The following is a 25,306-nucleotide window of genomic DNA, read 5'->3' on the forward strand; positions in this document are numbered from 1 at the left end:
AAAGGCAGGGTGGGACTGGTGTGGCAGCTGAAAGTGTGAGCCAGGAAAAGGGCTTGTGAATACTCAGTGGTCTGAGTTTCCATTTTCGACTACCTTAGGCTCCCTGGTGCCAGTAGGGGACAGTTTGTACTGAGCAGGGGGGCGTTAATTGGGTGTCAAGGTAACCACACTGGCAAGAGAGTCTATCCTAACTCTATAAGGGCGAGGGCAAGTGTTAGGGCCAGCTCTATATAACCAGCACCTGGGACTCCAGGCTAGACTAGAGTTCAGCTACTGTGGCGGGTCATCTCCTGTCTCCCTAGGCTGCCGTAGAATTTGTCCCTGAGCTCCCTGGCCCTCCTTTCCTAGATCATGCCCTGTTTGGATGCTGTGGCCTTAGTTCTGCTCATCCTGCTGGTTCCAGACCCACCCCGAGGAGCAGCTGAGAAACAGGAAGAAGTGGCTGTGAGGGCTCCGAGGAGCAGTTGGTGTGAGGACGTCAGATACTTGGGGAGAAAGTAAGTGTGTCCCCGCTCTCTGTTGCAAGTCTCAAGAAACCCTTCTGCCCGGCCTAACAACTCCAACCTCTGTCTCTCTGCCGCTAGGATGGCCTCAGTGTTCATGGCCTTTTTCCTCTTCTGAGCTCCACTCTTACTGAGATGCCCCTCTCTTCTGTTTCCTCTGCATGTGGCAGAGGGTGGGGCAGGCTGCATGAGCTCTAGCCTTGTTCTGTGTTCATTTATCCAGTGGTCATATTTCTCCAGCCCCACCTGCTTCCCCAGGCTTCTGGAAGGATGTTGTGAGTTCATTGTCCATCTCTTCAAACTGCATGGGAGCTACATTGGCCCAGGTGCCTACCAGGTCTTGAAGAGAAGCAGGACAAGCTCTCCTCACTGTGGTCTCAGGCCTTATGAATCACTGCGGCACGGATAGCTGTGGACATTAGGGAGGCTGGATCCTGCATGCCTGGGGCACTGGTCAGGCCCTTTCAGTCCTGGCCCTATCACTTTCTCTTGCAGCTGGAGTTTTGTGTTTTCAACCCTCGGAGTGACGGCCATAGGTTTTGTGACTGGAGCTTTGGGCTTCTGGGCACCCAAGTTTTTGTTTGAAGCTCGCGTGGTCCACGGCCTACAGCTTCCCTGCTTCCAGGAACAGTGTGGCAGTCAGGACAGGTGAGGAGGGGCTGAGGGCACTGGCCTGGTTCCTGGCTCTTGCTGGGACAGTTCCCTGGAGGCTGTGAGCCCAGGCTCAGTCTTTCCAGGCAATCTGTGAAGATGGCTGATCTTCACAGATCACTCACGGCAGGTCAGGGTTCCAGCTCTGACCTGAGCTGGCTATCATATGTGTACAGACATCTCCGCTGGTTCTTGTGGGTACTGGAATCCTTGGCTTCTTACTCTTGTGGCTATTCCGGGGGTTCCAAAGACACCAGGGGGGAGGATATGAGGCTTCTGTGGAGCTTCAGGGGGTGATAGGAATCAAAGATTCCTTGTCTTTCAAATGGGCCTCAAGTGTCTTCTGTGAGGTCACCCCACTTTACAGATTGCAAACTAAGTCACTGAGAAGCTCCTTCTTGTGTTTGGCTTAGGGATGTCAAGGATGTGTTCACTTCTTCTCTGTCCCATCAGGGCTTCTAGACAGCCAGGAGAGTTGTTGAGGTATCGTTTCATTTCCTCCTGACCGGTCCTCTGGCTCTGTTGGGCTCCCTACTGTCCCTACCACCTCTTGACATATTCTCCAAAGATTCCAGTGACCTCCTGATGGGAGTCAAGAATATCTCCTAGGCCTACCTCCCTTGTCTCCCCTCCTCTTTGACGCCCCTAATTCCTTGCTCCCTTCTCTGAAAGCATGCTTTCTCTTCTGTATTCCTTTTCCTCTTTGACTTTGCCCTGCTGATTTCTTGGACTTTTAAATAAGTGAAATTAAATTTTATGTATATTGGTGTTGAACGAGCATGTATGTCTGTGCATCACATGTATGCAGTGCCTGAGGAGGCCAGAAGAGGGCACCAGGTCCCCAGCACTGAAGTTACAGATGGTTGTGAGCTGCCGTGTGGGTGCTGGGAATCAAACCTGGTCCTCTGCAAGGGCAGCTAGTGTTCTTAGCAGTGCACTTAACCATCGAGCTTCTAAATCCCCAGCCTCCCCTCTGCTTGGTTCTCTGCTGGTCTCACCAACACCTACTTTCTCTTCTCCAGCCTCCTTTTTTGCCTCAATTTTACTCCCCGATGCCCAGAGGGAGCTTATGTGATTTCCAGAATGTCTGTGCGTCTGCCCCAGTGTTATCTCTGCCCCCAGTTTCCTTCCCTTTCTCATCAATGTTTATTAAACTTACTTATTTTGCAGTTCTGGGGATTGAACTCCAGGCCTTGCACATTCTAAGCAAGTGTTCTTTGGGGAGAACGCTAGGCAAATATTCCACGGATGAGCCATGCACCCAGCCTCTCCAGCAGGTTTTTGTGAAGGGCTCTATCAATGAGCCCCACCTCCAGCTCTAAACATTTGCTTCAGGCCTCATGCCAATTGTTTTACATAGAAAACCTGCCTAGGAAGGTATTTATGCTGTCTCTGAATTACAAATGAGATGCAAGGTCACACAGATTAAGTGACTTGTCTAGGATCACACAACTACCAAGCAATAGCCAAGATCGAATCTATCTAACACTGCAGCTGTTGTTCTGAAGCTCCACGTCCTGTTGCCACTGCAGACAGCAGCTGTCAGTAACCTGCCCCACCAGCTGGCAGAGCTGTCAAGGATATAGAAAAAATCCTGTGAACAAACACATAGAGGTGGAGAAGTTTGCCCTTGTTCCCCGCTGGTGCAGTTGTACTCTTTGGAGGCAGAGACAGCTTCCGGAAACAGCCCCGAAGACTCAGTCCCATTGCAGGTATTGATACTTGTTTATAGAAGCCGTTGTCTCTGCTCAGCTTCCACTCTCCGGCCTCTTCACACCATCTGTCTGAGAACTGAGGGGCATATTTGTTTCTTGTGCTTGATAAAGTCAGTGACCACACACTTACTGGTCTCAAACCACAGAAATGTGGGCTGGGGCTGTGACTCAGGTAGCAGCTTTCCTGGAGTGCATGAGGCCCTGCATTTGAGCCTAGAATTGCACAAGTCCGGAATAGTGTCCCACACCCTTAATCCTATCACGTGGGAGGAGGAGGCACGAGGACCCAGAAGTTCAAGGGTGGATCCTTGCCATCAAGACTGGTGACCTGATTTTCGATCCCTGGAAACCTACATGGTAGAAGGGGAGAACCAACTCCCTTGACTTCCACTTGAGCAGTAGAAAGTCCTCATGTTGGGGCTACTACAACCCCTTGGTTAGGATCAGCCCCAGATGCAGTGAGAGAGAGGTGGTGTCCTAGCTTGCTTTCTGTCACTGTGATAAACACCATGACCAAAAGCAGCTTGGAGGAAGAAGTGTTCATTTCCTCATCTTCCACTTCCGTGTAACAGTCCACCACTGAGGTAGCTTAGGGCAGGAATGCAGGCAGGAATGGGGTGGGGGAGGAACTGAAGCAGAGCCATGCAGGACTGCTCTTTACTGGCTTGCTCTCCTGGATCACCTGCTTGGGGTGGTCCAGTTCCTTCCCCCAGCAATCCTTAGTCAAGAAAACGCCAGAGGCCGGAGAGATGTCTCAGTTTTTTTCCTTCTTTTCTTTTCTCTTCTCTTCTCTTCTCTTCTCTTCTCTTCTCTTCTCTTCTCTTCTCTTCTCTTCTCTTCTCTTCTCTTCTCTTCTCTTCTCTTCCTTCCTTCCTTCCTTCCTTCCTTCCTTCCTTCCTTCCTTTCTTTCTTTTTTAGAACACTTGCTTGCTCTTGCAGAGTATCTGGATTTTGTTACCAGCACCTACAGGACAGCTCACAACTGTCCTAAAGTCCAGTCTCAGGGGATCCAGCACCCTCTTCTGACTTCTATGGTTACCAGTGCACGTACACACACATACATATACAAATAAATAAATAAGTCAGGAGTGGTGGTGCATGCCTTTAATTCCGGCACTTGGAAGGTAAATATGTGTGACTTTGAGGCCAGCCTGGTCTGCATAGTAAGTTCTAGGACAGCCAGAGCTACATAGTGAGACCCTGTCTTGGAAAAAAGCAAGAAAGGAAAGGCCTCACAGACTTGACCATCTGACTGAGGTCTCTCCTCAACTGAGGTTCCTGAAAGTTCTTCTCTGACCTCCACTTGCACATAGGACTCTAGTTTGTGACAAGTTGACTAAAAAAATTAAGTAACACCAGGAGGAAGCTTCCTGTGCAGCCACGGGAGAGCTTCCAACCCTGAAGCTGAAGTGGCCCAGAGGAAGTTGCAGCATGGCAGGGAGTAGAAGTCCTATCTCGGGGTGTGTGCAGCTGGAGTCTGGACTGCTGTAGAGCTTATAGGAGCCCCTTGGGATCTTGCGTTGGGGGTGGTACTTGAAGGTCTTACAGGCTGAGGCGTATTTTCTTCTGGCAAGAGAGCCAACCCACATGTCACATTTGTTGAGTGTGTGTGTGTGTGTGTGTGTGTGTGTGTGTGTGTGTGTGTGTGTGTGTAGAAGTCAGTGTCACATCTCAGGAACTGTCCACTTGATTTTTAGGCTGGGCCGGCTGGCCAGAGAGCCTGACTGATCTACCCATATCTGCTTTCGCAAGCCTGAGATTATGAAAGCATGACATCATCATGTTCGACATTTATGCTGATGCGAGGGATTGAACTCAGGTCTTCGTGCTTGAGAGGCAAAGCACTGAACTGACTGAGCTACTCTCCTCAGCTCTCATGGGGATAACAGTTGGGCCCTGGCCATCTCACACAAGTCTGCGATTTTTGTGTCTGAGAGGGGACATGGTTGGGGAGACAGGTGTTTTTTGGGGCCACAGAGGCTGGCCAGAAATCATGAGACTGGCACAGAGAACTGTCATTTGTGCAATGAGGGTCTGAGAGAGGAGGCCACACTGGTCAACAGGGCCAGTCCCATGGGGCCATATGTTGGCAGGGGTTTGTAGAGAGGACACCAGAGTGCCACTGAGTGGCTGGAAGAGCCTGGTTAGATTTGGCTGTCAGAGTCCACATTGGTCACTGTCTCAGTGAGGCCTTGAAAGTCCTTTAAAAGGAGCAGTGGGGTGATGGTGTCTGTCTGTCTGTGCAGATCCTGTCTGTGTATCCAGCAGCTGTCTGATACTGCCCTTCACCCTTCCTAGTCTTGCAAGAGTTTTTGTTTGTTTAACATGTGTCATTTATGTTCTGGGCTCCCAACACAGAGGACAGGAGAGAAACCAAATCTGGACATTGCTTTTCAGGAATCTGCAAGGTATGGATGGTAGATAGTGCTACAGGGACCAATGGAAATAAAGTAGACAGCGTGGGCACAGTGGATGGTGTCCCCTGGGAGGGAGTATTTGTGAGAGTCACATGGGCAGAGCAGGAATTTGGAAAGCTGAGAATACAGCAAGCAAGGAAACAAGAAAACTACTGCAGAGTGTCCCAAATGAAGAAATGGAAGTACGCGGGGTTTGCAGAGTTGAGGATAAGAAGAGCAGAGCTGGGACTTGAGGTTCAGGGAGCTGGGACCTGATCTCTGGGTATTTGAGAGCTGATGGAGGATTTGGACAAAGTGTGGTTAGGAACATAGTCAATCGTGTCTTAAGAAGCACTTTCTGGGACTGGAGAGGAGGCTCAGTGGTTAGAGCACTGGCTGCTCTTGCAGAGGACCTGGGGCTGTGTTCCCAGCACCCGTGTGGCGACTCACAATTCCCTGTCACTTCATCTTCAGGGGACCTGATGCCTCCTCTGACCACCATTGGTACTACATGCACACATAAAAATAAGGTCATGGAGGAGGAAGAAGTGCTTTCTGACGATCTGTGTAGAGAGATAATCTCTGTCAAAGCCTATGGGGTTGAAGTTGTACAAGAATGGGTGGGAAAGGTGTGCTATTGGGGGCTGCTTGGGAGATATACAGAGCCAGTGTGAAGATGGGCGAGATTCAAGAGGGGAATGTGTAGGTGTGGTGGCACCTGCCTTTGATACCAGCACTGGGGAGGCAAAGATAGGTGGATCTCTGTGAGCTAGAGGCCAGCCTTGTCTACATAGTGAGATTCAGGCCAGCCAAGGCATAACAAGAGCCTATCTTAAAAAAAAAAAGGAAAAGAGAAAGAAGAAAACCAAACAACAAACCCCACCACCACCAAAACAAAGTGAACAACAACAAAAAAGAGGTGAATGTGTGCCATCATCTAAGCATTGAGGATGGGTGGGGCCCTAGAGTTAAAATTTCTGAGTGGGGCTTTTGGAGCGGTGAGACAGAGGTCACCGTGGATGTGCCTGGGTGGAGGTTTCGACACAGTAAGGGTCCTTAGCTTTCCAGCTGCAGCTCTGGGCTTGCCTCCTGCTGGTACCAGATGGTGTAACTGGGTCAGGTAGCCTGACCCTGGAGGCAGGGATAGGATGCAGGTCTGACCAGGTTCTCTCTGTCTTTTCCCATTAGCCTGATTTTTGGGGCACTGACGGTCGCAACTGGCATTATTGGTGTCATCTTGGGGGCGGAGGCCTCGAGAAGGTACAAGAAGGTGAACCCCAGGGCTGAGCCCCTCATCTGCGCTTCCAGTCTATTTGCTGCAGCTCCCTGCCTCTACCTGGCTCTCATCTTGGCCTCAAGGACCCTCCTGGCCTCCTATGTAAGTGAGGGCCCCCTGGGAGTGGGTGGGAAACCCTTGAGGATGCAGGTGCACACTAAGCTGTGAATTTGTGTTCATTGTACGGGTCATCTCTTCCAGCCTGGTCTCTGAGAACTGCCCCAAAAGAGGCGGGACTAGATTTGATTGCAGTCCCCTTTTGGCTGTGGAGTGAGTCTCTCTGGCCTACTGGTTGGTTGTCTGGGTAGGGTAGGAATGTTTACCTGTCCCAGGGTGTGTTGAAACCCTGGGGAGGCCGAGGGAATGTCCCCCAAGTTCCAGATGAGAAAGGTTGGTCATGGCTGGTGCAGACCTTGCTGGAAAGACAGTTATAGCCAGCATTCCATTCTAGTCCCTCCTGTGACCCATATTCTGCCTAGGGGTCTACATTTTTGCTTGTGTCTGTTCCTCTTCTGTCGGAAATCTTTCTCTTCCCACAGTCATTATTCACTCCTCTGAAGTGTCCCCAGATTGTCAAGCATCCTGTCACTATTCATTGTTGCCACCCTCCTACCTCTCCCGCCAAGTGGGAAGGACTTGCTGTTTCTAGGAGGACAGAACCAGCTTTGCACCCTTGACCATAGGCATCAGGTCCACTGAGCTGGCTGAACTCAGTAAATTGGTTGTGGTTTTACTGTTGTGCCTCCTCTCCCCTGCCGCGGTCCTGGTGACTGTCCTGTTATGGCCAGTCACATTCAAGGACTAAAACGTCTGGTTCCACTTAAATCACAGCTTCTGCTCTGCCTCTGAATAAGGCTGTTATCCAGGCACAGAAAATTGCCCTGGGATGAGGGGACCCACTATGTGCCCAGGTTCCTTGTCGCATTTCTGTCCTTTGTCATGGGTACCACCCCTCCCCACGATTCTGACTCCTGTCGGGCTGAGCAGGTGAAGGATGGCAGAAAATGGACAAGGGCTACCTGGGAAGGCGTTGTTTTCTGTCATTGCCTTCTGAGTGACAGTTGCCCAGATGCTAAGGTTGGGAACACTTCTGGAGATTTGGAGTGGGCTCCCACCTTGCTTAATTCCTTAAGGCCGATGTGGCCTCTCTAGCAGTTCACCGCAGTGCACACCCATGACCTTCGTGACTCCCCTGAATGCTGTCCTTCAGGCTCACCTGGTCTCTCTCCTTCCCCATTCTGTACTCTGCTCCCTCTTGCACTTCACCCTAAGACTTCCCCAAGGGGACTCAGTCCCTAGAGACCATACTTCCTAGTGCCACCTAACAGGGGTTGGCGAGCACAGAGGAGGCCTTGAGGTGGCTTTAGTCTAAGAGGACCTAAACTTAGCAGGTGTCCTGCCTGTCCCTTTCTGTCCTTATCTAAGAAAACTTCTCTTTCTTTTTATTTTTCACCCGGCTTTCCTGAAACTCTCTCTATAAACCAGGCTGGCATCCAACTCATAGAGATCCACCTGCCTCTGTCTTTTGAGTACTGGGATTAAAGATGTAGACACCACTACTGCCTGCCAAGAAAAGATCTCTTTTGAGAAATTCCCTGGGGGCGGGCTGATGAAATGGCTTAGTGGGTAAGGATACTTGCTGCCAAGTGACCTGAGTTTGATCTTTGTAAACCCCATGGTAGATGGAGAGGTTCTCTCTCTCTCTCTCTCTCTCTCTCTCTCTCTCTCTCTCTCTCTCCCTCTCTCACACACACACACACACTCACACAAATGTTTAAAGAAAGAAGAAGAAGGGGCTGGAGAGGAGGTTCATTGTTAAGAGCACTCACTATTATTCCAGAGGACCTGGGTCCTATTCCCAGCACCCATATGGTGGCTTATAACAACTTGTAACTCTACATACAGGGGATTTGGCCTCCTAGGCCATCAGCACACACATGATATACATACATGCAGACAAAAGAGCCATACTCATAAAATAAATACATAAATTTTTAAAAAGAAAAGAAAAAAAGTAAATGCTCCAGGCCCGATGTGGAGCCTGCTCCTGGACACACTGGCTGGCAGTCGGTGGAAGATGCCTTAGGGTGCACCTGTGCTCTCTTCAGGGGATGTCTTAGGGTTTCTATTGCTGTGATAAAACACTGTGACCAAAAGCAAACAGGGGAAGAAAAGGTTTATTTCATTTAACACTTTCACACCACAGTTCATTGTGGAAGGAATTCAGGGCAGGAACTCAGAGCAGGAACCTCAGGACAGTGTTGACAGAGGAGTGCTGTTTCCTGGCTTGCTCCTTATGGCTTGTTCAGCTTGCTTTTTCCTTCCTTCCTTCCTTCCTTCCTTCCTTCCTTCCTTCCTTCCTTCCTTCCTTCCTTTCTTCTCTCCCTCCCTCCCTCCCTCCCTCCCTCCCTCCTTTCTTTCTCTCTGCCTTTCTTTCTTTCTTTCTTTCTTTCTTTCTTTCTTTCTTTCTTTCTTTCTTTCTTTCTGCCCCTTCCTTCCTTCCTTCCTTCCTTCCTTCCTTCCTTCCTTCCTTCCTTCCTTCCTTCCTGCCTTCCTGCCTTCCTTCCTTTCTTCCCTTTTCCCAAGGCAAGGTTTCTCTATGTAGTCCTGTCCATCCTGAAACTCACTTTATAGATGAGGCTGGCCTTGAAATCAGAGATTCTCCTGATTCTGCCTCCTGAGTGCTGGGATAAAGGTGTGTGCCACCACCACGGAGCTGAGCCTGTTTTCTTATAGAATCCAGGACCACCAGTCCAAGAATGGTACCACCCACAATGGGCTGAGCCCTTCCCCCATCAATCTATCAATCTCTAATTTAAAAAATGCCCTATAGATTTGTCTAAAGACTGATCTTATGAAGGCATTTTCCCAGCTGAGGCTCTCTCCTCTCAGATGACTCTAGCTTATGTCAAGTTGCCAAAAAACTAGCCAGCACAGGGGAATTTCCCTGAACTTCCTGGAGACTGGAAGAGGCTACCATCATCCCTCTCACAGGTTCACCATGGAAGATTTTTCTCATCCCATCTCACAGACTGGAAAACGGAGGCCCAGAGAGAGCAACAAAAGAGTAAGACAGACAGATGTTTGCCTCAGGCCTGGATATATCATGTCTGTGCCCTTGTGATTCTGTAGGAGAGAAGCAGCTGGGCACGAACAGATGCTTCCATGCTTCCTGTCTGGGTGGAGTGGAGAGGCAGGGATTGTCCCTTCTACTGGGGAGAGCTGGTGGGACTGACAGGGACTAAACTTGCAGGGAGACTGAGGCCCAGGTGGACCGGGGCCCTGGCAGAGGCCCTGGCAGGCAGCTTTGCTTCTGCTAATGTCTTCTTTGGCTCCTGCAGGCTGCTTCTTGGCTATGTTTTGGGGACACAGCTGTCCCCCACTCTGCAGTCTGGCAGGCTTCAGAGCTGCGTGTCTCATCTAGGAGTGCTACTGCAGCTCAGCTGATCAAGCCCTCTAGGAGAGGTCTAACTCTTTTCCAGTCCTGTCCCTGTTGGGAGTGAGGGCCAGGAAGGTGCTCAAAGCAAGGAGGCATCCACCTTCCAGTGCTAGAAATGTCTTGACTTTTGGAGTGTTCTGTGGGTCGAGTCTCCATGATCAGATTGCAGCCCTTACTCTCCAAGGCTCTGTCTGTGCTACTACCCCGGGCCTACTGGAAGTTGTGACCTGAAATGCAAGTTGAGTCTACCCTTACCAGTCCGCATTCACGAAGTCCTTACCACCCAGTCCCACTGCGCCTGCCCATTCCTTCTCCCCTGCCCTGTATCATCAGCCTTCCCAGCTTTCTCTGGGACTGTCCTCTGCCATACCCACTTCTTGCCCTCCATCACCTTACTTGCTGTGTCTGTTCATCCTACATGGCCAGGGGAGCTTCTGGACACCATGGTCCTTGCCAGCTCTAAAGCCTAGCGCAGCTCCCTGGTTCTCTGGAAGAAGGTATAAGTTCATCCTGGCATTTAAAGCTTCACATGAACTGCCCTGACAGCCAGCCTCACTGGCCCTTCCCCCTCTGCACTTCTGTGTTTCGGGACCCTTCCTAGATTCCTAGAGCATACTCAGTGGCCCCCCTTTCAGTCCACTTATCACCCCTCCTTGTCCATATGTCTATACCATTCTGGGCCTCCAGGGCAAGGTCAGATTAACACTGGCTCTTCTTGAGGCCTTCCTTCTCTTATTGGTGGCCTAGTTTTCTGTCCCCAGCATTACTGCTTCTCAGTGCTCTCATCCTTGGATCAAGTTATTTGATTCTGACATATTCTTTATTCTCACTTTCTCTCTCTCCCTCCCTCTCTCCGTGTGTGTGTGTGTGTGTGTGTTTGTTTCTTAAGACAGGGATTCTCTATGTATCTCTGGCCGTTCTGGAACTAGCTTTGTAGACCAGACTGGCCTTGAACTCAGAGATCTGCCTGCCTCTGCCTCAGAAGTGCTGGGATTAAATACAAGTGCCGCCATGCCTAGTTTCATTCTGACCTCTTATAGCTCCAGCTAGTGAATTCTAGCAGGGCCCTAGCCTTGTTCCTACCCTTCTCAGCACTCCAGGCCCAAGTGCAGCATCAGGAATGCTGGAGTAAGGTGGGAGTCGGTCACTAGAAACTAGAAAGGGCCTAGAGGGTCTGAGGAATGGCAAGGAGACCACCCTCGTTAATATAAAGAGAGTGGGAGGCGAGCACAGAGAGGATGATGGGGCCTTCGGACATCAGGTGGAAGAAGCGTAGACAGAGCAGGGTGGGATTTTATGCTGTGGCAGGGATGGTATTGTGGCTGCACCTTTTTATCTGCTAGTCTAGTGAATTGCATCGAGAGTTGCATGTTTATCTGCTAGTCTAGTGAATTGCATCGAGAGTTGCATGTTTAGCTAACCTTGCATTCCTGGGGTCTCTTCTCCTCTGTTGCTGGACGTGAGGTGGTAGCATTCTGCTGAAGATTTCTGCATCTGTAAGGATGGTGTTGGGGATATTAGGGAAATGTGTATTTGCATCTGTATTTTTGTGGAGTGCAGGACAATGGCCTTAGGATGACCTAGCGAGTCTGTCTGTCTTTCTTCCTGCTGTTTATGAAGGATCTGTGTTAATTTGTCTTTAAACATTTGGTAGAATTCATCAGTGCAGCCATCTGGTTCTGGGCTTTTGTTGGGGAGAAGTTTTTGATTATGGACTCAATATTTACTTGTTGAAGGTCAGTTCAGATTTTTCTGTTTCTTTTTTGACAGTTTCACTAGTTTGGATTTTTCAATTATTTTTTGAAATGATAATATTCCATCATTCCTCTTCATTGTGTATATTCTTAAATACATAAGTATAACCTGCTTAGTCTGTATAATATTGCTCGTATATAGTTGCATACATATATAAACACACATACGCACACACACACACACGTTTTCAGGACTGACCATTTGATATTGAATTACCAATTGGAGTGCTCTTTCCTGGAGAAGACGATTTCTCCTGCTTTCAGCATTCCCTAGTCCTGTAGTTCTTTGTGTGGGGTTAGGTCTCATGAGCTTTAGCCATCCACCTTAGCACGCCTATAGTTGTCCTTGTTCAGCTCGTGTTTAGGCAATCATACTGATGAGCTTTTCTGACATTCTGACTTTCCTAAGAGTCCCTGATCTGCTGGATCTTGTTATCTTCCTCCCCCAACCTCGTGCTCCCTGATCCTCTGGCTCTTACTAGCTCCCCCCCCCCCCCGTGCTCCCTGATCCTCTGGCTCTTACTAGCTCCCCCCCTCCATGCTCCCTGATCCTCTGGCTCTTACTAGCTCCCCCCCCCCCGTGCTCCCTGATCCTCTGGCTCTTACTAGCTCCCACCACCACCCTGTGCTCCCTGATCCTCTGGCTCTTACTAGCTCCCCTCCACCCTGTGCTCCCTGATCCTTTGGTTCTTACTAGCTTCCCCCCCATCCCGTGCTCCCTGATTCTCTGGTTCTTGCTATCTTCCTCCCCCATCCCGTGCTCCCTGATCCTCTGGCTCTTACAGTCATCTTCCTGTCCCCACCCCGTGCTCCCTGAGCCTTAGGTGCAACAGTTGTGCTGTGACTGTATCAGCTGGGACTGGGCTCCACAACTCTGCATCTTGGTTAGTTGTGGTTTTCTGTAAAGGTTATCCTCTTTTGCAAAGAGAAGTACTTTTCACTTTTTTCCTAGGAATTTTTTTTATAATTAATCTACAGTAATCTAATTTCTTTGTATATAAATGTTTATAGCATTTCCTTTTAGGCCTTTTGATTTTGTTTGTTTGTTTGTTTTGTTTTTCAAGACAGGGTTTCTCTGTGGCTTTGGAGCCTGTCCTGGAACTCACTCTGTAGGCCAGGCTGGCCACAAACTTATAGAGACCCGCCTGTTCCTGCCTCCCAATTGCTGGGATTAAAAGCGTGTGCCATCACTGCCTGGCAGGTCTTTTGATTTCTATGAGATTGATATCAGTATCTCTTTCATTCCCGATTTTATTAAGTTGAATATTCTTTCCTTTTTCTGTGTCAGTTTAACAGTTTGTTGATTTTTCTTTTCAAAAAGCATTTATTTATTTTATGTGTATATATGTGTGTGGGCATGTATGCCTCTCTCTCTCTCTCTCTCTCTCTCTCTCTCTCTCTCTCTCTCTGTGTGTGTGTGTGTGTGTGTGTGTGTGTGTGTCAGAGGACAACTAGGGGAGTTGACTCAGTTTTCTGTTTCCACCATATGGATTCCAGGGACGGAACTCAAGCTGTGAGGCTTGGCACAGGCACCTTTACCAGCTGGGTTTTCTCAATGAGCTCCCTCCCTCCTCGCCTTTAGGACAGGCTCTTACTATGTAGTCTAGGATATCCCAGCATTTGCTATATAGCCCAGGCTATTCTCAAACCCTCAGTCCTCCTGCCTCAGCCTCTTGTACTGGAATTACAATACTGTGCCACCATGCCTGGCTGTCACTTTGCTGCTCTTTCAAAGAACTAACTATTGGGTACATCGGTTTTCTGCCTTTGTTCTCTGTTGTTGACTTACATTTAATAGCATTTCTCTGGCTACTCACTTGAAAATAGACATTGTAGGAATGTCAAAGATAGGAACACATAGGAGTCAGGAGGCTGAGTTCCCTCAGATGAGAGCGGAAGGGGACAAACCAGAGTGGCAGCAGCGGTATGCTGAGGAGCAATTAGATATTACAGGAATGTTAAAGGCAGAGCTATTAGAATCTCCCAACAGCCCTGACGCGGTATCAGGGGACCAAGACTCATAGCTGACTCCTCAGACCTTGCTTTGAGGTGGTAGCACAGGGAGGAGGCAGGAAAGTGAACTTTAAGGATGGTCAGCAGCTTAATTTCCTTCTTTCTGAATTTGTAGGGGATGTGGACACCCACCCAAATGCAGGTACTGGTGGAGAATTCTGTAGCTGGCTATATTACAGGGGACATGGCCTCATTCCTAAAACCTCAGCAGGTGGTAACTGGCCATAGGCCACCGTGATAATGTTGTTAGATTTGGGGGAAAGTTTAGGGATCAGTGTTAAGGTGTCCAAAAAGATGGAAGAATTGGTTCCTGTTGGGCTTTAAAAAAATAAGAAGTGCCACATCAGCGTGGTCTGCTATTTAACTGGCTCATCCATCCATCTGTTTGTCTATCTATCTGTCTATCTGTCTGTCTATCTATCAATCCATCCATATCCATCCATCTATATCCATCATTCACCCACTCATCTACCTATCCATTCACCCACCCACTCATCCATCCATCCATCCATCCACCCACCCATCCATCCATCCATCCATCCATCCATCCATCCATCCATCCATCCACCCATCCATCCATCCACCCACCCACCCACCCATCCATCCACCCACCCACCCACCCACCCACCCATCCATCCAATTTATCCTTTGAGTTTCCAGGGACTAAAATCCTTCTTTCACTGCCTCTGTGTCTAAAGGAGGAAGTAGTTCTGGGAGAAAATCTGCAACACCTTGGGAAGAGCCCATGGGAAAAAATGTGTGTGTGGTGTGCATTGATGTGTGCACGCACATAAGTATAAACATATTCTTGTAAATGAGTAGGATTGTATGTATGTGTGCTCTTGCACGTGTACATTGCTATGCACATGTATATCCAGGTAAAATATATGTTTAACACACATACTGAATCATGTTGGTCTGTGCACATTTATGTCCATGGTGTGTAAGAGTGTGCCCTTCTATTCTGTCTACCCGGTCTGTGCATGAATATCAGGGGATGCAGATAGTTGCGTGGGGTGTGTATGCCTGTGTGTAGCTGAACATAGCTTTTTTCTTACTTTGGTCGCTGTAACTGTGGTGCGTGGGTAGGGGCAGGTTTTGGCAGTACAGTGTGTCTGCTCCCAAATTGGTAGAGACCAAGTTTTCCTGAGTTCCATGGAAATGAAGTTTCCTGAGCACATAAAGCCTGGCCCGGGCCTTTGTTGTGGGAGCCCAGGCCCTGTGGCTCACCTGCAGGTGTGAGGGCTCCATCTCCCATCCTTCGGGCCTCTTGGCAAGGGAAGTGGACTTCCCAGCCGTTAATTAGGATCCAGACACACTCGCAGCAGGTCTTGGCTCTCACCTCTCCCTTGGCTCTTTTCCCAGAGCTGCTGCCCTTCAGAGGAGAAGGGGTTTGTCCTCAGAGGAGAAGTGAGCCTGATGCAGGGGCTCAACCATGGCTGACCTCGTGGCTGGAGGATGTGGTGGGATGGTGACAGTCCCACTGTGGTGGGCTCTGTGTTCAGGGTGAAGCAGCCAGCATTGGGGCATGGCAGGGAGTATACTCTGGGGAATCTGAAAGATCTGACTGCCGTTCCTGCTTCTTCACCTCCTAGCTGTGTATCCTAGAGCAAGATACTGGCCTCGCTGATCCTCAGTCTTCTCAGCAATAGATGGAGGCTACTTGTTTGTGGTTTCGCCGAGGAGATAAATGGACTCCGGAGCCTGTACTAGTTACTATGGTTATGTGATGAAACCTGGCCGCTCAAAACAGTGAAAGCATTTGCTCTGCTCACAGATTTTCCATTTGGAGGCAGGAGGGGGTGGCATCGTTTTTCTACCTGAAGTCAAGTAGGCAGATGGGTAAGGGCTGGATCCTGGAAGTCAGAGCTGTCTGGCAGATGATAAGAACTTAGCTGGAGCACCTGCCCATGGCCTCTCTATGTGGCTTAGACTCTCTCACAGCATGGTGACCAGATTCCAAGCACAAGCATCCAGGGATAGCGAGCCAGGTGAAGCCATATTGCCTATATGACTGGTTCTCTAGAAAGTTACTTTGAAAGTGATCCTTTCTCTCGAGCCCCAACTTCCTGCTCAAAACAGCAGGCTGGAGAAACAGAGTCCATTTAAAAAAAAACAACCAGATTTATTTTGATTTACAAGGGTGTGTATGTGTGTGCCTGTGTGTGTGTATTTGTGTGCCTGTGTGAGTGTGTCTGCTTATTTTGGGGTGCCCGAGAAGGTCAGAAAAAGCTGTCAGTTTCCCTGCAGTTGCAGCTACAAGTGCTTGTGAGCTGTCCAGTATGGGAGTGGGGGCTGAACCCGGGTCCTCCAGAAAAGTCCCTGGTGCTCTTAACTGCTGAGTCATCTCTCCAGCTCCCTAGAGTCTGTCCTTTGATGGGAGGATCAATGACTGAAAGAGCATGTGATGACAAAAAAATCATCATCTTTGGAAAATACAATTGGTTAGTGTGGCTCAGGTCTTGTCCCCTGACCCTGGTCTGGGTCCCTCTGAGTTTTCGCCTTGAAGGGAAGCATGTCCGTGCACACAGTCCAGACGCCCACTGGCTGTGACTCTCCAGCTCCATTCTGTTCTTTTGGTATCACAGGTGAGAAGCCTGAGGTTCAAGTTGCACCTCCAACCTCAGCTGGGCTTCCTAAGCTGAGGAAATGCCTGTCCTGATATGTCCACGGTCTCAAGGAATAGATTGGAGGCCTTCTCTTATCCGAGAGGAGCAGCAAGGATCCCTGTCCCCATCAAATATGTCCCAGCATGTCCTGTGTGTCATACACCATTCTAAATACTGCCAGAATAGTACTGGACAAGATAGGACACAATCTATGGTAATAGTGTTGAAACCCAGGAGCATGGCGATATTGCAGTGTAAAATTTATTCATAGCCAGGCCTAATTATAGCCCCATTTTTGGGAGTAGGAAAATGTAAGTGTCCCTCAACTGCAGTAGAGAAATTTTTTGTTTGTTTGTTTTTTCAAAACAGGATCTCTCTGTGTAGTTCTGACTGTCCTGGAACTAGCTCTTTAGACCACACTGGCTTTGAACACACAGAGATCCTCCTGTCTCTGCCTCCCGAGTGCTGGGATTAAATGTGTGCACCAGTACTGCCTGGCCAGAGAATTGTATATAGGTCTTTCATGACCTTTGCAAGTAAGCAAAGCTTAAAGAAAAGCAGACACTTATGCTGTTAACACAAATACGTTGTCAAAGTTTTTGATGTCATTGTGATTGGCTAGTTTCGGAAAGCTTTGTTAAGTAGGCCTGGTTTTTCAGAAGGTCTTTGTGGTCTGTTGGCTTGAAAAATCAGTCTACACAATAGGAGCATAAATCTTATTTTATCTAAGAAATACAAGGGCAAACACCAAGATTCTGGAGGGCTGAGGGCTGAATAATAAGAGGGCTGGAGGCTCTGTTTTGCTTTGTTTTAAATAGGTGAAGTAAATCATTTAACCCATATTAAAATCAGTGGTGAAGGCAGAAATGAGGGAATCAGCCTCTAACACTACATGGAGTGAAAAAATATAAATCAGAGGGAGAAGGTGCTCTGTGGGGAATAACAGACAAGGAAATAGGGTGGCAATTCGAGGGCCTGGGGCATCTAGGACCCTCACTGTGATGAATGTTTAATACTGGCCAGAAACAAGTGAGGAGCCCTGTGATGTGGGGAGGAGCAACCTGTGCAGGGAGAGCAGCCCAGCTGGAGACTCCAGTGAAGAGAGAGTGACTGTGGGAATCAAGGAAAAGTACCTGGGATTGGAGTGAGCCAAGACAGGGTGGAGAAAACGCTCGCGGTCACCTGGTACCCACCCAGCCCATTGGGGGTGATACCATCCCTGGACTGGTGGTCCTGGGTTCTATAAGAAAGCAGGCTGAGCAAGCCAAGGGGAGCAAGTAAATAAAAAGCACTTCTCCACGGCCTCGGCATCAGCTCCTGCCTCCAAGTTCCTGCCCTGTTTGAGTTCCCGTCCTGACTTCCTTTGATTATGAAGTGGTGTGGAAGTGGAAGAAACCCTTTCCTCCACAAATTGCTTTTGCTTGTGGTGTTTCATCACAGCAACAGTAACCCTGACTAAGGAAGCTTTGAACTCACTATGTAGCCAAGCATAGCCTTGAATTTCTGGTCCTCCTGCCTCCACCTCCACTTCCCAAGGGCTGGGATTACAGGTGTTTACCAGTGCACACAGTTTAAACAGTATTGGGGATCAAAAGCAGGACTTTGTGCATGCCAGCTGAGCACTCGGCCAACTGAGCCACATCCCTAACATTCAATGCTGTTAAATGTAAGTACTGTTTCTCACTGCTGGATGGTTTCTCTCCTGTTTTGTTTTTTGCCTCCCTCATGCAGCTGCACTGACCTGGGATGGGCTGTAATGCCCACGCTGGTCTCTTGAGGCTCTTCTCTGTATGACTCTGTATCCTTTGTTAGAGTAGATCAGCTTCTTTCATGGTGGTTTCAGAACAGTAGCTAAGAGACCAAAGTGGAAGACACAAAGTCTGCTAGTCCCCAGGAAGAACATTGCTTCTGCCTTCTTCTGATGGTCCAGGTGATATAGGGACCGCCCAGGTTCACTGAGGAAGAGCACAATATAAAGGCATGAACGTGACGTAGCAGGATTAACTGGGGCTATTTTGCAAATGTCAGTCACACAGCTTAAGGAACTCTCTCTGGGGCCAGCGAGATGGCTTAGCAGGTAAAAACACTTGCTGCCAAGTCTGGCGACCTGAGTTCGATCTCTAGAACCAACAAGATGGAAGGAGAGAACTGATTTCTGCAAGCTGTCCTCTGGCCTTGTGGTATGTGCACACTTCTCTCCCCTGTGTGTATACACAAGCACAAATAATAAATAGATAAGAGGAAAGCTTGAAATAAAAAAGGCAGGGGCAGTTCTCTGACTGCTGTGTTGAGATGGAATGGGAGGTACCAAGTCAGGATGAAAAGGTTTTTCCAATGCTACGGGCCAGCGAGGGCTGTGGCTTGGGCCAGGCCATTGAGGAAATGTGGAGAAGTGGTCAGGTTCTGGGGGTGTGATGGAAATAGAGCAACAGGATTTCCTGACAGGTTTGTATAAAGAGAGGAGTTGAGAGCGTCTCTCTGTGGCTTGGGGCCTGAGCCACTGGAGTGAAGGAGTTGCTATTTATTGAGGGGATGTCTAAGGGAGGGGCAGGGTGGCTGTTTTTAAAGTTCTGTGGGGTTCCAATTTAGACATGTTAAATTTGGGATGTATATTAGTTGCTTTTTCTGTTGCTCCGACAACAGCAACTTAAGGAAGGGTTTATTTTTGCTTCATGGTTTGAGGATACGCTCCACTGTGGTGGGGAAGCGATACGGCAGAAGCATGGGGCAACTGGACCTACTGTGTCTTACTTAGGGTGTCTACTGCTCTGATGAACACCAGGACCCAAAGCGAGCAGAGGAAGGAATGGTTTATTTCATCATAAAGTTTGCAGTTCATCACAGAGGGACAAACTCAAGGCAGCAGGCTGGAAGCAAGAACTGAAGCAAGGCCATGGTGGAGTGCCACTTGCTGGTTTGTTCTCCATGGGTTTGCTCAGTTTCTTTCTTATACAGCTCAGGACCATCGCAGGCTGCCTCTCAGAACATCCAGCTGAAGATGCCAAGAAGCAGCTGATATATATGAGCCTAGGATTCAGGACAGAGCTTTAGGCTGGTACCTTGAAGCCAGGAGTTTGAATAAAGAGAAACAGCACCAGAATAACCCTCCAGGCATTCTCAGGCCAGGGGTTGGGGGTGCGTGGCACTATCAACATTCCAGACTAACTTCGTGTATCAAGTTACACACATACACACACACACACACACACACACACACACACACACACACACACGAGTGCTTGGTCTGCATGCATGTATGTGCACCACATGCATGTCTGGTGCTTGTAGAAAACATTTTATCCCCTTGAACTGGAGTTAGAGATTGTTGCTGGCTGTGTGTGGGTGCTGAGAACTTAACCCAGGTCTTCAGCAAGAGCAGCCAGTACTCTTAACTTCCAGTCCAAACTTTAAAAAAAAATCAGCGGTTAGTGGGGTAGGAGGCAGAGGCAAGTGAATTTCTGTGAGTTTGAGCCAGCCTGTCAAGGGGGTGAGTTCAAGGACAAGGACACTCTGTCTCAAAAAAACCTATATATATATATATATATATATATATATATATATATATATATATGTATATATGTGTGTGTGTGTGTGTGTGTGTGTGTGTGTGTGTGTGTGTGTGTGTGTGTGTGTATTATATATATCTCCCAGTGGTTGACAGGTGAGGTAGCACCTGAGAAGCAGAGACACAGAGAGAGGCAGACAGAGAGGCAGAGAGAAAGGCAGAGAGAGAGAGGCAGAGAGAAAGGAAGATCTTTGAGAACTTGAGGTCAGCCTGCTCTTCATACTGAGTTCCAGATATATACAGTGAGATTCTATCTCAGAAAAAAAAGTAAATAAAATAAATCAGAAAGCACAAAAAGATAGTTATACACATTTTCATCTCTTAGAAGTAACTGCTCTCAGCATATTGGCCAATGTACATCCATGTATGTTTTGGTAGATGCCCATCATTCTATTTGTCTTTCTGTACCCGTTCCTTGGCTTATGGTTCTATAGAGATACCTTTGTCTCACTCTGTAGCCCAGGCTGGCCTGAAACTTAGTATGGAGCCCAGGGTGGTCTAGCTGGTCTGAAACTTGTGGCAATTTCTTGCTTCAGGCTCCCACATGCTGAGATTACAGGCATGTACCACTGTGCTTAGAAAGTCAGAAATGTCTTCATTCAATTGGGGTCATGTGATTTTAAATAACTTTTACAAATGATTATAATTTTATGTGTATGGTTAGTTTGCCTGAATGCACATCTGTGCATCATCTGTGTGCCTAATGACCATGGAAGCCAGAAGTATTAGACCCCTTGGAACTGGAGTTACAGACAGTTGTGAGCCACCATGTGGCTGCTGGGTATTGAACCTAGGTCCTCTGGCAGAGTAGCCAGTGGGTGCTCTTAACCATCATAACCTCTGAGCTGTCTCTCCAGCACCTTAAACTACCTTTTTTTTTTTTACATTTAATTGCATATTTTGTGTGTGTGCATGTGCCTGTGTGTGCAGGGGCTACAATGTACATGCGGAGGGTAGGAGACAATTTGCAGGATGATATTCACTTTTTCCACCACGTGAGTGTGGAATTGAACTCAGATTATCAGCTCTGGAAGCAAGGGCCCTTACCCACGGAGCAATCTCACAGGCCCACTTTGTAATTTTTAGAACAGATTTGTTGAGATATAATTCACATACCATACAACTCACATATTTAAAATGTGTAGCTCACGATTTCCTAAGTTTTCAGAGCTGTGTGACCATTTCTATATTGATTTTCCCTTTTGAGAAAAGGACTTGCTGTGTTGTTCAGGCTGGTTTTGAATCCCTGGGCTCAAGGGATTGTCCTCCCTTGGCCTTTCAAGTGCTGGGACTTTAGGTGTGTGCAACTGTGTCCAGCTCCTGCACTTTCATCACTCCAGAGGGAGGCTTCGTACCCATCAATGTCACTCCCTGTCTTGGTTACTTTTCTATTGCTGTGATAAGATACCAGTGACACACCTCCTCCAACAAGGCCACACCTCCTAGTTCTTCCCAAACAGTTCCATCAGCTGGGGACCAAGGATTCAAACATTCGAGCCTATGGGGGCCATTCTCATCCCAACCACTCCATCCCACTTCCTGGTCCTCGGAGAAGTTGTCTTACTAGAGGCAGCCTTTGAGGTTTCAAAGGTCCACGCCATTCTCTGCTAGCTCTCACTGTTTCACAGTTGTTGTCTCAAGATGTGAGCGCTCAGCCACTGCCTCAGAGCCATGCCTGCCTGCACCGTGCTTTTCGCCATGATGGTCATGGACGCACCCTCTGACACTGTAGGCCCAACATAAACTCTTTCTCCTCTAAGTTGCATTGTTCATGGGGTCTCATCACAGTAGAATAACTAAGCTACTCCCCATCTTTACACCATCTCTTATCTTTTGCCCAGGCCTAGGCAGCCACCGGTTGACTTCCTGTCTTTGTAGCTCGCCTCTGCCAGACACTTCACAGAAACAGAATCACAGAGTATGTGTCACTTCCGTGATTCTACCTGAAGACTCTGAGGTGAAGTCAGAAGTATTCAATTCAAATTAGCTGTAAAAGTTAGGATTTATTGACGAGTACCAGCTACGAAAGAGATCTCCTCCCCTTCTCTCCCTAACCTCTCAAGTTTTGTGATTTTTATTTTTACATTTTCTGGAGTTATAACATCCACAGTCTGTTCTCTGTGCATAATCACTGTAGCTGCTTGACAGTGGTCCCATATTTAAATGAAGTCGGTGCTCACTATCAGTTCGTGTATACTGATTCTCCTCTGCTGAGTTCTTTATTTTGTGTCACCTCCAAAGTAGTTGCATTTCGGGTTAACTTGGCTGAAATAGTTTTCTTTTTCTTTCTCTGAGATAGAGTCTCATTATTTTTGCTCTGCTCAGATGGAAACCACGAGAACATGAGAACTAATTCTTCCTGCATAGGTGTCCTGGTCCCTTGGGTGCCATAGGCTTAGGAATCCATTGGGCTGATAGACTCAGAGGCTTAGAGCTCTAGGCCAGTGGTTCTCAACCTGTGAGTCACAGCCCCTGTGGGTCAAATGACCCTTTCGTGGGTGTCGCATATCAGATATCATGCATATCGAATATTTACATTATGATTCATAATGTAGCAAAATTTCAGTTATGAAGTAGCAACGAAAATGATTTTATGTCTGGGGTCACCACAACATGAGGAGCTGTATTAAAGGGTGGCAGCATTGGGAAGGTTGAGAACCACTACAAGCTGTAGAGTCTAGAAGCTTATCGCTTTAGGCCATAGAAGCAGAGACCTGTGATTGTAGGTGCTCAGGCTGGATGACATTGCTCTGATTTGATTGCCAGTGGCTGGGCACTTTCAGCTAGTAAAATCCTTGCTTTTTAAGCAGCAGTTAGGGGCAGCAATCAGCAGCAGTCAGTGAGCAAGCGTTCTAGCTCCTAACCTTTGAGTGCTGGGACCCTTGGCTTTTAAACCTTGGCAGTCCCCTGGATCTCTTCTGGGGACTGTGGTCCTCCACCTGTAATCATTGGCTCTATAGCTTCTGCTTTCTGTATTTCCTCCACCCTTCGCTGGCTCCACCACCTGTGATCCCTACCGTTTCTGTTCCCTGTATTTCCACCACCCTTCACTGTCTTCACCACCTGTGATCCCTACCGTTTCTGTTCCTTGTATTTCCACCACCCTTCGCTGTCTCCACACACCACCTGTGATCCCTACCGTTTCTGTTCCCTGTATTTCCGCCACCCTTCACTGTCTTCACCACCTGTGATCCCTACCGTTTCTGTTCCCTGTATTTCCACCACCCTTCATGTCTCCACACACCACCTGTGATCCCTACCGTTTCTGTTCCCTGTATTTCCACCACCCTTCGCTGTCTCCACACACCACCTGTGATCCCTACTGTTTCTGTTCCCTGTATTTCTGCCACCCTTCGCTGGCTCCACCACCTGTGATCCCTACCGTTTCTGTTCCCTGTATTTCCGTCATCTTCCGCTGTCTCCACACACCACCTGTGATCCCTACCATTTCTGCCCTTGGTACTTTCTGCAACTGTTCAGCTGCTGTCTTGTCACCTTACAGATGCTACCACTGCCTCTGCTGCTGCTGCCACTACCACCATGCTACCGGCTTAGTCGGCTTTACGTTGAATAGGGACAAGCAAGCAGGAAAAGACCGTTTAAAGTGAAGCCTTCTACTGGGCCTGTGTTCTAACTTCACTGGGTATCTCAGGAGGGTGTCTCCCAAAGTGAGCCAAACAGCCTTATATAACCAGCAAAGGCTTGTGTGGTTGTGATATAGTTATAAAATGCAAATGTGGCATCATAATTTGCCCCAATCACAGCTCATTGTTCAAGCTACCAACCAAAGGCCTTGTGAATGAATCAGTTATAGTCATGAGTCATGAACTTTCTTCTGAGGCACCATAAAGTGCTCCTTCCTGGCCTGGGAGAATAGCTACAGGGTAATCAGGGTCATCTGGAGTTCCTGGGGCTTGGAATGCAAGCTGCCTGGAGCAGGCATGACTAGTCCAAGGTGTCTGGAGCGGGAATCCTGGTGTTTCCTGATCGATATGATTGAAGTGGAGTGTTTCTCAGAGTGGTAGTAGAGAACGTGAAATAATCCTGTGATGTATAACCTTTGATCCCAGCATTCAGAATTTCTGAGGCAGGAGGGGTGAGCTCAAGACCATCCTGACTAGAGGCTACCAGGCCAGACAGAGCCGCCTAGTGAGATCTTAACTCAAAACAGTAAAACCAGTACTGGGAATGTAGCTCAGATGGTGGGGTGCTTGCCTTAAATGAACGAGGACTTGGGTTTGAGCCCTAACTCTACATAAGCTGCATAGAGTGGTATACCTCTGTCGTGCCAGCACCCAGAAGGTGGAGATAGGAGAATCAGAAGTTTAAGGTTGTCCTTAGCTGTTCAGATCAAGGTTCCCTGAGACCCAATCTTAAAAAACAGCACCCTCCACCCCCCGCCACCACCACCAAACCAAATCAGGTCAACCAACAACAAAAACAAAAATCAAATATGGCGAGGCTGTCCTGGAAGCAGTGCCGCTGTTTACTAACAGACTGCTTGGCTGACATTTCCCTGCTGGAGGCAGCCAGGCGTGGAACAGGACCTGACAACTGCCACTCAAATGGTTGAGTGGCTTGCTGCCAAAAGTTGAAGTTTATCCGAAGGAAACAAATATCAAGAAGTATATCTCAAAGAATTATCACAAAATTAGCATTCCCTAAATAAACTGTTTATTTATTCATTTTCGTGTGCATGTAAAGCCGGAGGTTGACATCCAGTGTCTTCCTCTATTGCTTCCACTGTGGTTTTTGAGACAGGCTCTCCCACTGAATGCAGCCTTACTGATTCAGGTAGACTAACTTGCCAACAAGATCCAGGGGTCCTCTTTTTTCCTAGCTCTGTCTCTGGAGTACCGAGATTACACTCGGAAACCCCTATACCTGACTCTTTACATGAATACTGGGTATGTTTTCTTTTTTAAATTTTATGTGTATGAGTGTTTTGCCTACATATATGTATGTGTGTACGACATGCATGCCTGGTGCCCATGGAGACCAGAAGAAAGCATATGATTCCCTGTAACAAGAGTTACAGACGGCTCTCTCTCTCTCTCTCTCTCTCTCTCTCTCTCTCTCTCTCTCTCTCTCTCTCTCTCTCTCTCTGTCTGTCTGTCTCACTGTTCCCTCTTGGAGCACATGTGTCTCTCCGTTTTCTCCCTTCTTCTGTCTCTCCTCTCTCTGCCCCCCACTTCTCCCTTTCCCCTCCATAACCCCCTGAATAAATATTCAACATGTTAAAAAAAAAAAGAGTTACAGACGTTTGTGAACCACCATGAAGATGCTGGGAATTAAACTCGCATTCTCTGACAGAGCAGCAAGTGCTCTTAATCACTGAGCGGTCTCTCCAGCCCCAAATTATCATTCTTAACGGTGCTTACCAGA

General features: G+C 48.1%; 1 protein-coding gene across 6 annotated transcripts in view; it reads left to right on the forward strand.

Annotated features, from left to right (window-relative positions):
• Positions 1-25,306, forward strand: part of Spns3 (SPNS lysolipid transporter 3, sphingosine-1-phosphate (putative)) — a 53,581-nt gene that overhangs the window by 10,872 nt on the left and 17,403 nt on the right. For 5 of the 6 annotated variants that reach the window (XM_075991748.1, XM_075991749.1, XM_075991750.1 and 2 more), the window contains 4 exons: positions 349-497; positions 999-1,151; positions 2,687-2,866; positions 6,454-6,643. In XM_075991748.1, the coding sequence (XP_075847863.1) occupies positions 349-497; positions 999-1,151; positions 2,687-2,866; positions 6,454-6,643 (672 nt within the window). The remainder of the gene's footprint in view (positions 1-348; positions 498-998; positions 1,152-2,686; positions 2,867-6,453; positions 6,644-25,306) is intronic. The other variant, XM_075991751.1, reaches the window with a different exon arrangement.

The sequence above is a fragment of the Microtus pennsylvanicus genome, chromosome 11, assembly GCF_037038515.1.
Source record: "Microtus pennsylvanicus isolate mMicPen1 chromosome 11, mMicPen1.hap1, whole genome shotgun sequence".
NCBI lineage: Eukaryota > Metazoa > Chordata > Mammalia > Rodentia > Cricetidae > Microtus > Microtus pennsylvanicus.